Source organism: Belonocnema kinseyi, chromosome 1 (genome assembly GCF_010883055.1).
Source record: "Belonocnema kinseyi isolate 2016_QV_RU_SX_M_011 chromosome 1, B_treatae_v1, whole genome shotgun sequence".
NCBI lineage: Eukaryota > Metazoa > Arthropoda > Insecta > Hymenoptera > Cynipidae > Belonocnema > Belonocnema kinseyi.
In genome coordinates, this window is record NC_046657.1 from 177483009 (window position 1) to 177499766 (window position 16758).

General features: G+C 34.2%; 1 protein-coding gene across 1 annotated transcript in view; it reads right to left on the minus strand.

Annotated features, from left to right (window-relative positions):
• Window positions 1–2973: 2973 nt before the first annotated feature.
• The window catches only part of LOC117174140 (protein takeout-like), a 105116-nt gene continuing 91331 nt past the window's right edge, over window positions 2974–16758 (minus strand). Inside the window, exon 4 of the mRNA XM_033362953.1 lies at window positions 2974–3940. Coding sequence (XP_033218844.1) covers window positions 3636–3940 — 305 coding nt within the window. The 3' untranslated portion in view covers window positions 2974–3635. The remainder of the gene's footprint in view (window positions 3941–16758) is intronic.

Consider the following 16758-nt stretch of genomic DNA (forward strand, 5'->3'; position numbering starts at 1 on the left):
CAATTCAAAACATTCAAATTCAATAATTTTATAAACAGAAATTTCAAGAATTGTATTATTTCAAAATTTTTGCATAGAGTTAATGAATTAAAAATGCAAACATTAATATTTGTTAAATTTTTAATATGCCTGAAGTATAACCTGTTAAATTCAAATTATTTAATTTTGAACATACGATGGCCACGCGACGCACACATGTTAAGGATTGAGGGCCACTTTCATTTACCTCATGTCGGTCATTGTCGGTGTGCAGTTTCTTTGCATACTGACTGAGTCCTGGAATCACTCGTGGATTTAAAACCGATATATATCAATCAAATGGCCATCACGGGTATACGGGCGAGTAGGGGCCGCCATGTTTTTATCAACTGATATTTCTAATGCATTGTGACTCTCTATTTCTCTCTGGTACGAATTGAATTGTTTTAAAACTTATTTACTTAGTATCGAGAAAATTTCTCGTTTAAAAGAAACCAGACGAGAAATTAATTTAATTTAACTAAACTTTACTTAATTCTTAAATCCACCTAAATTTCATTTAAATGTCGAATTTAGCTAAGTTTTATTTAAATCTTAAGTTCATCTAGATTTTATTTAATTTTTTAATTGATCTTAATTTGATTCAAATTTTAAGTTTAGTTTGAAAAAATAAATTTAGAAATATCACTACAATTATAAAAGACGAAAAGAATTTTTTTAAATTTATTTATTGTATCAAAATTTTTAAATAATAATAGAATATTTGTATACTCTCTTTAATTTGAATATAATTAGGTAATTCAGTGTTTATAACATTTTTGGCGTACAGGCCGTACACAGAGCCAGGTGACCTACTCAGCTATAGCAAAGATTGCTATAGTGATGGCGAAGGCGAACGCGAGAAACAGTAAATCACGTTCGGTTTGGAATTCAACAACTTTCGGTGTGCGCCCTGGTCCCACCCCGCCCACTAGCGTGTTAGGAGGACGCGGTTGCCATAGAAACGATGAAAAGTTGAAGAGGGCAGCACCTCGATATAGTCGAAAACGTAATTAGATATATATATATATCGGCCGTCCCCACCACTGATCCATGCCGTATCTAGGACCTAATATCTTTGCTAACAACTCAATTATAAGCAAGAATAACGCTAGGAAATTTTTTCCAATGGTTTCATTAAAAAGAGCATCTCAAAAACTATCGAAAAGTGTAAAAACCTCGATTTCGATTTTTTTAGAGTAAAAATTTTCTTTCATTCTTCGGCGCACGTCACATATGTCAATTTACTGCTTCTTCCAAAATAGCGTATTTTCGAATTTTGACCATTCAATACCAGAAAATGATTCTTCATAGTGAATAAACTAGTGTGTATTTTTTCAGAATTTAAAAATAATAATTGAGCGAGCGCCTGACATTCAAATTTTTTGGTGATTTTAGCTAACAAAATCCATCAGAGTTCATGAACTCGGCAAATGTCAATGTGCAAGCTGACTCTGCATTTGCACCTTTGTTACTCTCAGGGAATTACTGGTTAGTGGGCGGAGCAGTAAGCCACTCACTTTGGACTCAGGTAGTGAGAACCAGACTTCCACTTTTGTATATTTTTTACCTGTGCTACGTTAACCCCTTTAGATTTCTTACGAATTTAGATTTTGTTCCGAATTTTTTCAATATTTAAAATTCTAAAGAAATAATATATTTATAAGAATAGTGGAATAAACTGGAACAGTGATATTAGTTTATAATTTTTTATATTTCACTTGTTATAATGAGTTTAATTTATGTAGATTTTCTTTCCTTAAACAATTATTTTGTTTAAATTTTGTAATTTTTAAAAAAATTTATTTTTTTATTTCATTTTTTAACCAATATCACTTTTTATATAATTAATTTTTTTTAATCAATTTTTTTTTAAATTGATTTTTTCTCTAATTTTATGTCTGCAACCATTTTCTTTTTTAATTAATTTTTTTGTAGCAATTTTATCATTTTTCAAATTCTATTATTTGTTTAAATTATATTTTCGAATCTATTTTTTTTCTATAATTTAATTTCCTAAACAATTATTTTTAAATGTTCCATTTTTTACTCATTTATTTGTTTAATATCTGCTAGATTAGTATAATTTATTATCATTGTTTAAATAATTAGTTAATTAAGAGAATACTAATACTCGATGATAAAAGTATTCTAAATAAAATTCACAACTTATTACACATATTTTGTGAACTTATTAGAAGGAATTAAATAAAATCAAAATACGACCACTTCTGAGGAATAAAAAATATCTCTGTAAGGTACGTTATCGGTACAATTAGAAGGAATTAAATATATTGAAATTACGTTCTTTGGGAGAATAGAAAACTGTGTGGCGGTCGCTATGGAAATAGAAGTGAATAAGTTTAGGAGGTATCTTATTCTTATTGTGGCATTTTAGCCTATTCAAAATAAAAGAATAATCTTCACTTATGCGCTGAAATTTGATAATATTAATTTTTCTCTATTCTACGCTTATTACCGGGTATTTTCTCGGCGATGCTCGCGAAGCTCGTGACGAGCTTTTTCCATGTAGAGGATTCGAGCAGCGTCCAGTCTCGCTGCAAGTTCTCACGGCAGCCAAGAAGCGCGTTTTTCCTGCAATATTCAATTCAAGCGTTGCGACGTTTAGTCCTGAGAGTTGCGCATTGCAAGGCTTTGAAGTTCACCCTGTTTCTCTTTTTATCGCGCAAGCAGAGTCGATCACCACAGCTAGCCACAAATTTCTCAACCATTCCGACAGGAGACTCACCGAGATCATTTCTCTTCTGTCCGCAACAAAACTCACTCTACTCGAAGACTACGACTGCGGAGAGAAAACATTGACTTGCTTTCTTCTCTTTGGCTAGAGAAGAGAGTAGGGCGAGTGACGCTTCGCTCCTAATCCATGGAATTTTCTGACTGAAATGTAATATTTGGTCATTGTTTGAAGTAGTAAAAATGTTAAAAACGTTATGTATTTATTTAAACAATTATTCTTTATTTGAACAATTTCTAAAAGTTATGCCAGAGATGTGTATTAGTATGTGCTTATTTTGCAGGCACTTCTATTAAATTCCTAAAAAACTTAGCATGTTTCAATGAAACATTAGAGCATTAGTTCAATTTTTTTAAATCCAAAATTTTTCTATGCTTATCAAATGGGATTTTGAAGTGATAGGTGACACGTGTTGATATTTGAATTTTGAAAAAAATCCGGATTTATATCTTCCGGAAGTGTAAACTGGGGAGGAGGGGGGACTCACTTGCTCTGTAGCTCGAAAAGCGTTTTTTGGAACACTCTAGTGTACAGATACTTAGTACCTAAAACCATCAAAACTTGTTAACAAACCAATGCTTATTTATAGGTGGCGATTGCCCCCTCACTCACTTTTTACGCAATATAGCTACGCTTACACATACGCACACACACCTACACTTGGGGGAAAAATGCAGAAGGCAGTCGTCCTTGGGACGCTTCGTGTTTTCATGGTGCACGAGATTTTTGCAGTATCGTCGTATCGAGTCCATCGCAGACTATAGATTTCTATCGTACGGTCGTGAAACATGGTTACAGTTGAAACGTTCCTGCGATTTCGCCGGTTATAAAACGAAGTGCTGATAATTTAACTCTGGGAAAATTAATTGTCGTGCAACCATACTTTCATTGGAACTTTTGTAAATGCGGTATTCAAAAATGATTGAAAATGTTTGGCAATGCTAGAACTCGCAGCTGGCCTCATCTCCTCGATTATCTCCTTTGCGTTTTGATTTAAGAATTGATTCATTGCTTGACCAATAACGTTATTACCGTTCAATTGATCCACAACACGGAACCGTGCACGTCCCAAACTGAAGTCAACAAGCAGTCGAGCGATTTTCATATAGCGAACTCCATCTCGAATTTCTTCTACGCCCTGCACACGGGCAATGGCTGCTACTTCACCTGAAGAAAAGTTATTTTTATTACATTACATTATATCAAATTTCGAGTATAATAATATATAACAAGGTAAATACACTAAAGCACAAGTCATACATTTTTTTAAATGGGAAAACAAATTACATCTACTTAGAAGATGTAAAAATGTATACTACAATAAAGAAAAGTTCTAGTTGAAGTTACTACACGCGATCTTGTGTCGTTTTCAAGAAATGTCCAGTTCTCGAACAATAGCGATTTCTTTAAAGTATTATGAGTTACATAAATATAAATAATTGTAGTGAACCATGAATTTAGTTGTGTTGTAAGACAGAACAGCCCGTTATCTGTTTACACACCAGCAGTATAGGGGTACTTCCAAACTTCCCAAAGGCCGTAGCAGGATAAGCCTGGTCTGGGTGCCCCCGGTGGGATGTGATCCATATGACGGAGGTAAGTGGCTGGCCCTATAAGATAACTTTACTTCAGGTTTCAATTTTTTTTAAATTACAAAAGTTATAAGCAAATTTTGAAAAATCCAAAATTCAAATTTTCTTGAACAATGGTCAATCGATCTTGACGGTTCAAAAATATGTTATAGAGCGTACTAAATAGGTTCTAAATAGAATTCGAGATATAATTATGTTGATTATAAGGGGATAAACAAATTATTAAAATTTTGTATTAATTTTATTTTAAGGAAGTGCTTTTGTTACACCAACCATTTTTTCTCTACATCATGCTCACCTTCAAGTATACAATATATATTTTTGTAGAAATAATGAAGTATTACTTTATATAGTAAAAAAAATGAAAAGTACTTGTTGGCCCTTCATATGTATGCAATTTCATATAATGAGGGCGGCGAAAATTATAAGATTTCAATCCCTTTTAAATCCGATCGAAGCTGTTAGACGTAACCTCGAACACATCAAAAACACTATTTTCGTTTGAAGCATGAGAACGCGCTCTAAAAGCATGAAATTTGCCAAATCTAGTAGGAATGTATGTAAGAATACATTTCTTTATCGTCAAGTGTTCGCTTTGTCCAAATATTATCAATTGAAAAAATATGAAATCGTGATAAAAAATTGAAAAAATTATTTGTTACCAGAACGTTCTGTGTGGATATTGATTCTGACATCGTAAAACGATCGACGCTATGTTTTAAAAAGCTCTTTGCCTGATTATTATTCGAAAAACAGTAAATAAATGTAGCAAAATCCGCTAAATTAAAAGGGATTAAAATTCGTCTAATTCTTGGTTGCTTTGTGGTATTCAGCAAAATATTGTCAGCGCTAGGTACAGAAAGGGATTCAATTTGCGAGCTAATTTCAACTTCCGTGAAGATTCAAAACGGGAGGACAAAAACGGGATCCAGAAGTATTCAATATTTCTCACGTTACCAATGAATGAATGAAATTTTTCAATACTTTTTAATGCAAGCCTTTTTACCGGGGGGCAATTTGGAGTTGCAGCTTATAACGAAATTATTTATACGCAATAGCGCGATAAAAAGAAAGTACAAACTAAATTGTTTTATTAAGAACGCATTTTCTTGTGAACTTCTTAGTCTCAGTTTCAATTGATTCTAACTATTAGATACAAAAATACATCAATCATTCACTGTTGACATTCGCCAAATTAATTTCATGTTTGGGATTTTTATCAAAGCTCAACTGCTATACTTATCTATACACTTGAATTTCAATTTTAACCATTTCGAGTTATAACTTCCAAGAACTACGCCGCGCGGCGACCTTCTCTCCTTCGGACGCCGGACCAAACGCCGAAAATCCTCACTTTCCGTCACGAGGAACTGAGATCATTCCGCAATCAAATTAATATAAAAGTAAATCACAAATGCTAGTACAGTACATGTGAGCATAAATACATGCACATGTGCGTATACTTACTGAAGATGAATCAATACACTTGATAATCAGTTGCCACTCGCAGGCGAGGCAAAAGTTTCGTGCATATGAAGTGTATACTAGGCGGGTCATTTTAATCACGCACATAAATATCTCTTTTGGTAACCCAGATCCGAAAAAATGGTTTCGACAACACTTTTTCAGGACAATGGGAGCCATTTGTCTGTACTAATAACTGTGACCTATAGGTCATTTTACAAGATCATTTAAAGGCCAGAGTTAGGTTTGTAAATGGAAACCCCTATTCTTGACACTGTATTCGGAAAGAGCGAAAAGTTTTGCGTCCGAAAAGATAGTTTTCAATTTGTTAGAGTGGCCTTCTGAAGCTCAAGGTTAAATGTTGCAAATTCATCCAGAAGTTGTGTTCCTTGAACTTTGAAAGGAACCATGGGCGAAAAAATTTTTGGGTGGGCTTGGGGGCCAACAGCCTTAAGGATATTGACCTTGAGGAAAAAGCAATCACTGTGAATAAGCACCCCAAACATCGTTTTGCCCATAAATCCTCAAAAGTTCAAACAAAACAGCTTCTCGACGATTTTTTAACAATTAACCTTAACCTTCTGATAGCAACTATAACAAAATGAAACTTATCTTCTCGGGCGTAGAATTTTTCGCTCTTTCCGAATCCGGTGTCAAAAATAGGGGCTTCTATTAAAAAACTGACTTTGACCTTTAAATGACGTTGAAAATTGACCTAAAGGTCACAGTTATTAGTATAGTCATATGGCGGTATATGTAAACAATTGGGTATCTTGTATGTATATAGTGCATATATGCTTTGTTAAGTTATTAATATAGGTTGCACACAGATGTAGGTAGTGTTTATGAAGGAAGGGATGGTAATCTTATTGACGACCTCCACGTAGTCCTGGGCAAACATGAAATTACTTCGGCGAATGTCGGCAGTGAAGAAACGAAAAGAACTATTTTTTCATCTCATACTTAGAATCAATTAATACTGTGACTGAAAAATTTACAAGAAAGTGTGTTTATATTAGAATAATGAGTATGTTTTTGCTTTTTATTAAAATATCCCTGGCGGACCGAAGGAACCAAATGGAGCCTCTACAAAGCACCCGTAAAGACCCCATTGGGTCCCCATTTGGTTCCTTTTTTAAAAAACTCCATTAAAAAAAAAGTTTTAAAAGTTAAAAAAAATATAAGACGTATAACGCCTGTTGACTGCTACACTTCAAACGCATCATCTGTAAGTAGCTGTCAACAGGCGTTATAGATCCTTTTATGTTTTTTTAAAAACTTTTTACCGCTGCAAAAAAAAGTAATTCGATTACTCCGTGAGTTTCAAACAGAAAATTTATCGCAGAATCCGAATTTGAACAGTTTAGAAGTTAATCTTACTGTTTTTTTGTGTTTTAAAAAAGGAACGGAATGGGAACCCAATGGGGTCCTTACGGGTACTTTGTAGATGCTCCATTCGGTTCCTTCAGTCAGCCAGGAATCGCGTATACATTATTACGTTGTAAGCGACAAATTCAATTGGCCCCTTGTTATCATAGAATTTCATACATGTGAAGGGCCAATAGGTAGTTTTTTTCATTATGAAGTAATGCTTCGATCATTTCCGCAAAAAATATATATTGAATACTTGAATGTGAGCATGATATAGGGAAAAATGGTTGGTGTACCAAACTACTTCCATTAAAAACAATATTTAATAATTTTAATAATTTTGTTACCCCTTTATAATCAACAGAATTGGTTCTTGATTTTTTTCAGAACTTCTTTAGTTCCCTCTATAACATACAGGGTGCACACGCTGGGGCTTACCAAAATGTATACTTTAGGTAAGCCCCAGCGTGCCCACCCTTTATATTTTAACCGGGGGCGGACCCAGAAAAATATTTTGGGGGTGTTTGAACCCCCTAAACACCTCCCCTGGATCCGCGACTGATTTTAACCATCAAGATCGTTTGAGCCGTTTTCCCAGACCATGCTTATCCTGTTACGGCCTTTCCAGAGACAGAATGCATCAACAATATGCAACAATACCAGAATATTTTATACCATAAGCTTCTGATATGTTTAGCCAGAATTAATAGTAAGGGCATATTTATCATTCTGTTTTGCCTGAAATTACCAGCACGAACGATACTAAAAATCAATGCCAACTGTGAAAATGTGTTACTCCTTAATGTACTCAGTTATATATGGGCGGTAAATCCCTCTTTGAAATTTTTGTCAGAATAGTCAAAGATTAAGTTTCTCAAAGCTCTGTAGGCTTTGAGGTACACATTCTCATCGTGAAACTCTCGCTGCGAGTCAGATTTCTGACAGACATTTTTAAACAGGTTTTGTTGGATTTTTTTCCTCGTAACTTTTGTCGTTTTTCCACACATTTTTTTTTTAATTTTATTTTTTTCAACGTTATTTTTCGCGAATAAAACAAAAAGTACGCATCCTATCAAGAAGTGATTCTTAACGAAATCTTTTTTGGGATAACCATTTTTGTTAATTTATCTTTTTTTTTGTATCCTACATAGTTTGTCCACAAAATGGAATTTTTTATTTTCCATTATTTTTTGTGCAATCAAAATTTGAATTTTCGATTTTTGAATAAAATCCAAAAATTGGTTATGATAAACTTGTAGGGATTTCAAAAAGACATGTTTTTCTTCTCTTGACTTTTTTTCATATCGTGCGTTTTTCGGCTTCAAATTTTGATTTTCGGTTGATTAAAAAAATTTTGAAAACGCTATAACTCTGAGAATTTTCTTTTTATCGAAAAAAGTCATCAGGATAAATTGTTTGTTCTTTTTAATACTATAAATATCCGTACATAGAATTTTCAAATTCAGAAAAAAGTGGTATCAAAAATTTTCAAAATGCGCTCACTTTTTGAATTTTTATCAAAAATGGCTGGTTAACGAACTCGTTCTTTCTTTTAGGACCTAGAAAAAGTGTGCCAAAGATGGATTTGATTCGTTCATTTTTTCGAGAGTTATCGTGTTTACGGACGGACGGGCGGACAGACAGACAGGCGCCATCGTGAAAACCTGATTTTCGGATTCAGGGGGTCTCGAAACGTGGGGAGCCGTTGAAAAGGTGTGATGTCAAATTTCTGACAATTCTAATACTTTCTCAATCATAAATGATGAGAATGCAAAAAGCAGACTTAATCATATAAAAGACATTTACATTTTCTTATATAGAAGTTAAGTTTAAATTTTTTTATGTTAACTTAATTTTTTTATTTCTTTCTAAACACACTTTTATTTCATTATCAAATGGATTTCAAAATTTTTCAATAAATTCTAAACAAGTTATGAAATCTGTCTATCCTTTTTAATAACAGGTAAAATATGCAATATGATAATATATAACAATATGATTTATTGTTATAATACCTAAATTTCTTTACTTAAATGAAACCTAAAAAATTTTATTCAAATAGTTATTATATATTTTCTAAGTTAAGGTACTTTTAAGTTATAGTTTTATACTATATTTTAAACGATTTTCGACGATTGAAGTTAATAAAATCAAATTATTGTTGGCAAATATTTTTTTTACATGTAATTGAAAAATAAATATTTTGACGATCAAGTGGTCGACATTCTACTTGACACAATTGAATTTAAAAAATTTACAATAACATTTATCTACTTTAGTTGAGACAAATAATTGAAATACATTTTTTTCTCAATGTCATCAGACGTTTCGACAATTTGATTCTATCAGTATGATGAACAATTATTACAATAGTAAACAGTGAATATAATAATTTACATATTATTTATTCGACTGAGCCAAAATTCATAAATATTGTTAAGTTCATACATATTGTAAAGTTCATAAATATTGTTAAGGAAAACTCGATAAGTTAAAATATTCATGAGATAAATATGTTTGTTACTGCATAATAAAAGTTTAAAAGTGCGTCTTTCATTATAATTGAAAATTTATAATTTATAATATTTATGATTGCTTAAATATATAAACAAGTTAAAAAAATTACAGTGAGTTTTTATTATTTTCGCCCAGCCTATCTGGCCCAGCGCTATACGTCCAGTACACCGAAGTGGCTAGACGCATTATTGCATCAGTTGCGAATATCGCGTGCAAAAATGGAGTGAAAAAACTATATTTGATTTTTTTAAAAGTGACATTTTTTCGAGTGAATCAATTTGAAACACATTGCTGGGCTTGTGTGTGCAACATTGGATTTGGCGTTAACGCCAAAAATAATAAAATCGGGCTATCGTCAATGATGCTGATTTTGTCCAAGTCGTTGAAGAGAATGCTGAAGCAGTTCTGGTTGACGCTGATCTTGACGAACATAAACAGCGGCGTATTATTTTTGATCAGATTAATATCGGTCAAGAAGAAGTGGTCACATCTGAACCGTCAACATCTGAACCATCTAGTCGGAGAGCCGAGGCTGTTTTCGGCGAGTTATTAGGTAACGATCCTGCCACTATTTTCCTGATTGTTGACAATATACTGATTACGAAATGTGGCTTCTCCAGGGGTAGTCGCGGGGAGAAGGTGTTTATTTACTCATTCGAAGTTGTAAAAAAAATGATTAAAATAAGTCAGAGGGTAACGGCTGAATCTTTCTGCGTTGAATATGGAGACAATTAGACAATGTTACGTGTAATTGGCAGAGCAACAGGCTGGTGTGTAAGGGGGAGGGGCAGAACGATCCAGAGGTGTAAAAGAATATGTCATTTTAAAGTTATTTTCTAACAGCCAAATTTTTTATATAACATTCTACTCATTATTCAACACATGTTCGAAGAGGCAGAAAAAAATCTCGGGGATAACATCCTGGCAGAACATCGCAAACTGCCCGGTTTTGACATAGGTCATTGTGTGTCGGTTCACGGCCCTGACACTGCGAGTAGAGTGTTCACTTGTGCTCCGAAGACGATCAGTAGCGTAACTAGAGACATAGTTTTCCGCAACGGCCTATTGTTCTGCCAATTGCACGGAACATTGCCTAATTGTCTTGACATTCAACACAGAAAGATTAAGCCATTACCCTATGACTTATTTTAATCATTTTTTTTACATCTTCGAATAAGTAATTAAACACCTTCTCCTCAGGACTACCCCTGGAGAAGCCACATTTGGTGATCAGTATATTCTCAACAATCAGAAAAATAGTGGAAAAATCGTTACCTAATAACTCGCCAAAAATGGCCTCGGCTCTTACACTAATCCACTTCTCGATCGGAATCAGTTATGTCAGCTGCCACCACTTTTTCATCGATTTGAGATGAAATTGGCCCATTGGAAGCCACCGCTACCACAAAAAAACCGTCGAAACGTGGCCGAGAGACGATGGGGAGTTGCGAGCTGACTTCTCCAGAAAACATTGCTATTTTGAAGGAGAAAGCAGCAGCGAAGAAACTAGTATCGACGAAGCCTTTACCAAAGAAGGCAAAACTACCAGCCAAGCGTTCTAAAGCAAAACCATCACCACCATCGGATGGAGGTGCAGACTTTTGCACCATTTGCTTAAAGCTTTTACCGATCACATTCACCGCTTTTAACTCTATCAAATGCATTTCGTGCGAGCGGCCGGTTCGTTTGAGATGTGCAAATATGCGTGCAAGTTTCCACACTTGCAAATATTGTGATAGCGATTTGTATTGAGAAGATGATATTGAACAATGAAAAGTGCTAGTTATAAAAATAATTATACTCTACTGAAAGCCTTCAGAATAAATAAAAAATTAATATTTATCTAAATTTTACTTGATATTTTCCCAGTTTTAATGAATTTTTCTAGGTGTCTCACAACTAAGCCACTTTTTTTCTGAAAAAAATCATGCATTCACTAAATTTGTCATGAACCCGAAAATAAGCGGCTAGAAGTGTAAAACACGATTTTAACTTTATATTTATTTATAGTTTTTCGCATAGTCCACCAATAATACTTTTTTTACGAAAACTGATTATTATAGTTTTTTTCTTTAAATAAAATAGTTTAATTAAAAGTTTTAACGAATACGGTATTTTTTACGGCTTTTTTACATATAAGGTTTTTTTCACGGTTTTATCATGAGTAAGGTCTCTTTTCTCGGTGCTTATAGGAATAATGTTTTTTCTCAGCATTTACAAAAATATATATGTTTCGTAGCTTTCTTTTACAGGTATTTTACATTCATTACATTGACATTATTCTACATTCAATTCAAAAACGAAAAACTTACAAAAATTTAATTAAATTGATGAATTTCAATACATCAAATATGAGGTATATGATGACCAATGGATAGTCAAAGTTAGAGTGTCAAAATTTAGAGTCATTATTTTCTTCTATATGGTATGATCGAAAGGTTCTTTCATAATTTTGTCGAAATATTCTCATTATATGGCCAGTCTGACTGTCATAAAAATATCACACTCAGTATCAGGGCAATCAAGGTATCCTTCCGAGATGGTCAATACGAACATCTTTTTTCACTAATTTTTACCATCCGCTGAGAAGATGACCAGTCGCGGAGAGCCAGTATGTGCGCGCCAAATATGCACATGGACATTAAAAGGCCAAGACCATTTTTGGAGTGAGCGAATGCCGTTGAGCTGTTCAGCGTCATATTTGCTCTCGAGGCTCAGCTATAAATTTGTCGTCACTCTGTCCTTTCTAACTGAAAACGTGCTAAAAGTTCTATCATTCACTGATGATGCGGAAAGTAACGAAATGTCTGATATCGGGTTTTGAATTTACGCTAGGTTTTGCAATCTTGCAATGAAGTGCAGTGACGCCATGTCCTTAGCTTCTCATGCTCTAAACAATATATTGTCAATGAGCAAACGTGCACGAAATGCTTCTAGATTTTCTGCATTTTATGCAAATTTTCAGGTTTTGTAGGCTCCACTTAATTTTATAATTCCTAATTTTTTATAAGACAGACTGGAATATCACATGCATACACGCGCATCATTCAAAAAAGGGTAAAATAGCCGCCTCGTGGCTTTAATAGGAGCAACCGTCATATAAAACTGACAGCAGCTCCCAGTACTGTGTCTGGAGGACACGAAGCGACTTTAGGGGAAAAGCTTTCTGCATTCATTTTGCAAGCTCTTTGGCATATTTTTGGCAAAATTCCACAAAATTTGGTACTTCTCGTCTTGGAAAATTGATTCTATATACCTCGGCGCGTTTGACAGGGCAGGGTGGCCGCATTATGTCTTTTAAGAAACATCCTTCCCGCGTGGGTAGGCTCTGTATTTGTTGCTGGGAATATCTCGACATCAAATATTTTTCTACATTTCTGTGAAAATTTCCATGCATTTTCTTGTTAAAAAGCTGTTGGCGAAATTTTTCAAGCTTTTCTTTCTTTACTTCGGCTTTCAGAAGTAAAACATCTAGATGGATTTTACGTGTGGAGACATTAAGGGCCGTGGGCTCGTTCTTCTTTTATTTAACTACACCAAACGAGTAGAGTAAAACCGAAACGGTTAGTATGTTAGTCGCAGATACCTTGTATGCGCTTCGGAGACTCTTTCACTGACGTTGCGTCCTGAATGTGGCTTAGAAGCATGCCTAGGTGTGTATAGCTCTCTAGTGTCAAGATATCTCTAAACACTATATGATACTGCAGTTTGGCACCATCACAATTATCCCATTAGAAGTTCGAAAATCTGAAAAATAATATAGGAATTTGACACTTCGAGTAAATTCGGTACTCCATGACTTCGTTTAGTAAATTTTGTAATTTAAGATAAGTTTATTTCGCCCCTTAATTTTGTATATATGCATAACTATTCTGAGGACTTTGTGATCTTAAGTCGAAAGGCTCAAGAACTTCTTCACCCCATGGCATCGTCGATTAGGATTTCCCGTCACCTCCTTTTTAGTGAGGCTTCTACAGTCCAGACCATGGGCGAATTACCATGGGCCAATCATCGCCCAGAGGTCAGCCATCCCTTATCGGCATCAAGTCCTGTGTTTCGGATTCAACACGTGGCAGATCTCGCGCATAGGGAAACGGTCTATAGGCGGGAAGGAAGGAAAGAAGTGAGAAGAAGCGATAACAGCGACTCAGACCCCTATTGCGGTGATCGACACGCCGAGCACGCGTCTCATTCAGTGCAGCGTGTAAGCTCGAGGTTTTGATCGTTGTAGGATTCGTTGTGGCTGCCGCTACAGTTTTTTGAGGTAGGACTTGAATCCTTTTTCTTAGTGATTCAACCAGGCCTTTTACTTTTTTTTCTTATACTCAAAGAGCATTCTAATAACTCCTTGGCTGGACCATTATGTTTGGTGAGTAACTTGAAATAATGGAGTGCCGGCTAGCGATTCTCTCGTCGCCCAGTGTTGCTTGTGTTTTCCTAATGGATTTACCTCTTTCGACCAGCTATCATCAATGTTTATCTAAGTCTTTTATTCCTTGTCATGACCTCTACTTCGGCAGGCATTTTCGCTTATTATTTTATGTAAATCTATTTTTACTCCCCCCCCCCCCCCTTTTTTTGTAATAATACTGACAGTCCTCCTGTTTGATTTCTCTATAGGTTCTCATATAAGTAGGTCGTTATAAATGTTTGTTACATTATTGATTCATTTACTTATTGTTGATACCTGTATTATCTAATTACGCTTCGTTTCCCAACTTGTTATTTCCTTATATAGTTTTGAATCTAACTTGATTTTTTTTGTATCTCAGGAGTGTAATTTCCATTTTATATCTCTTATTATCTGTTTTATTGTTAGTATACTAATATTTTATCATAAATTATCTTGCCATTATTTATTTAAACGTCCCCCACCCTCTACCTAAGAATTGAGATGGTTAATCTCAAGGGATTTTTAGGGAATTCGATTTATTTTATCGCATATCATTGGTTATCGTATCTTATTTTTCTATCGTGCTCTCTAAATTGGGGTTAGAACATTTACAAAATTTAAAATTCTTTTTCAGGTATAAATTAGTAAGTGTTATTTCTTAAATTTGAATGGCAATTTCTCTTTCCAGGCCTAGAAAATTTAGCAGAACTGAAATGGAAATTTAGAGATAAACAAATTTTACATTTAAAGAATTCATAATTTTCTTTATTTTGGAACAAAAATTAGTCTCGGAAATTTAGTAAGGTTAAAATCTATGAAATCTAGAATTAAAAAATAAATTTCGTCTGAGAAATTAAGAAATATTATTCAGGGAATTTAAGTATGAATTTACAGAAAAAACTTACATTTATAAGATGTAGAATTTTAAGTTTTCCTTTCTTGATTGATTTGGTTCTAGAATTTGTAGCATATTATTTTATAAATTTAAGAAGTAATCATCGTTAAGGCAAAGAGTTCTCTGGTCGGCTCTCCAGATACACATATTTCCAAATATATTGATCGCCTTCATCATTATTTCGCATTCTTATTATTGTGGAAACCTTTGTTTATGAATTTATTTAGATCGATCTTGCTGTGTGCATATTAATTCAAAATATTTATCGACTTGAATTTCATTTGAAATCGTGATCCACCGACAAATATTAAATACGGTTTCCTCTTTTCCCTGAAATAATTTGAAACGCAGTACTTTAAAAATTTTATAGACCTGTACAAATTCATAATATTGACCCCATGATAAAATGACGGACGATAAGACTACGGTTTCGTTGGTTACTAAGTTTTCCTTGATGAGGCCACTCGCGATTAGCGACTTACATTACATTAGGCTACATATAGAAGTCTACATATAGAAGAATTAGTCTACATTAGACTTAATTACTCAGGCTTTCTGTTCAACGACCTCGCTTTACAGACAGACTCCGATAAGATCGATCCCGTCCTTAAATATCGCGTCACACGTAACATCAAGGACCTTCGTAGGTTCCTAGGTTTATCTAGTTGGTATTGCAGGTTCATTCCAAGTTACGCAACATTTGCATCTCCGCTAACTATGTTGGTAAGAAAGAAACAACACTGGATTTGGCGGGAAGAAAAGCAAGCTGCCTTCGCGGCAGCTTGCCTCGGACAACAGGTTGTATCATTACCGACATAACCCCGTGGTTACAGATTTCGTTGAGGACCTTGACGATTGGAAATTAGTCACGACCGACACAGAAAGAGATGTTACACGGCAGAATTAAAACGTATCAGCCAGGAATATGGTTTTATAATCTACAATAAAACCGATGTAAACCTAAAGTTTTCGTATCACCAGAGATGGTACTTTACCGACATTAGATGAACCCTTCAAACAATAAAGGGAGAACATCTACACAATATCGACTAAGTTAAGAATATTCAATAACAGAAAATATTTAACGTCTTAATCAGACTAGATGGAAAATAATATTTTCAAATTAAAATTATTTCTTGAAAAAAAGATCCTACTCCTTCTTCACTCCATTGGGAATTGAACGGCAAAACTTCTGATTTCCGGTCAGTAGCTTTTCCAATTAAGCTATTAGAGGAATCAGAATAAGAACTTTTAGTTCAGTTCAAGAAAATAACGCTCATTTTTAGCTAGGTGTTAAAGGTACAACTAATTTTTTTTAATGAATATGTCAAATCATCAGAGATGGTACTTTACCGACAGTAGATAAACCCTTCAAACTATGAAGGAAGAAAATATACACAATATCGATCAAGTTAAGAATCGTCAATAACAGAAAATAATTAACGTCTTAATCAGGCTAGATGGAAAATAATATTTTCAAATTAAAATTATTTCTTGAAAATAGATCCTACTCCTTCTTCACTCCATTGGTAATCGAACCACGAAACTTCTGATCCCTCTAATAGCTTAATTGCCGAGTGGGTCAGAAGTTTTGTTGTTCGATTCCCAATGGAGTAAAGAAGGAGTAGGATCTTTCTTTCAAAAAATAATTTTTATTTGAATATATTATTTCATGAAATTTTTACAGTAATGCTAATCGTCCTAAAAATGTCCGCAACAAAATGTTGAACTTTTTGCACCAACCAAATCGTAC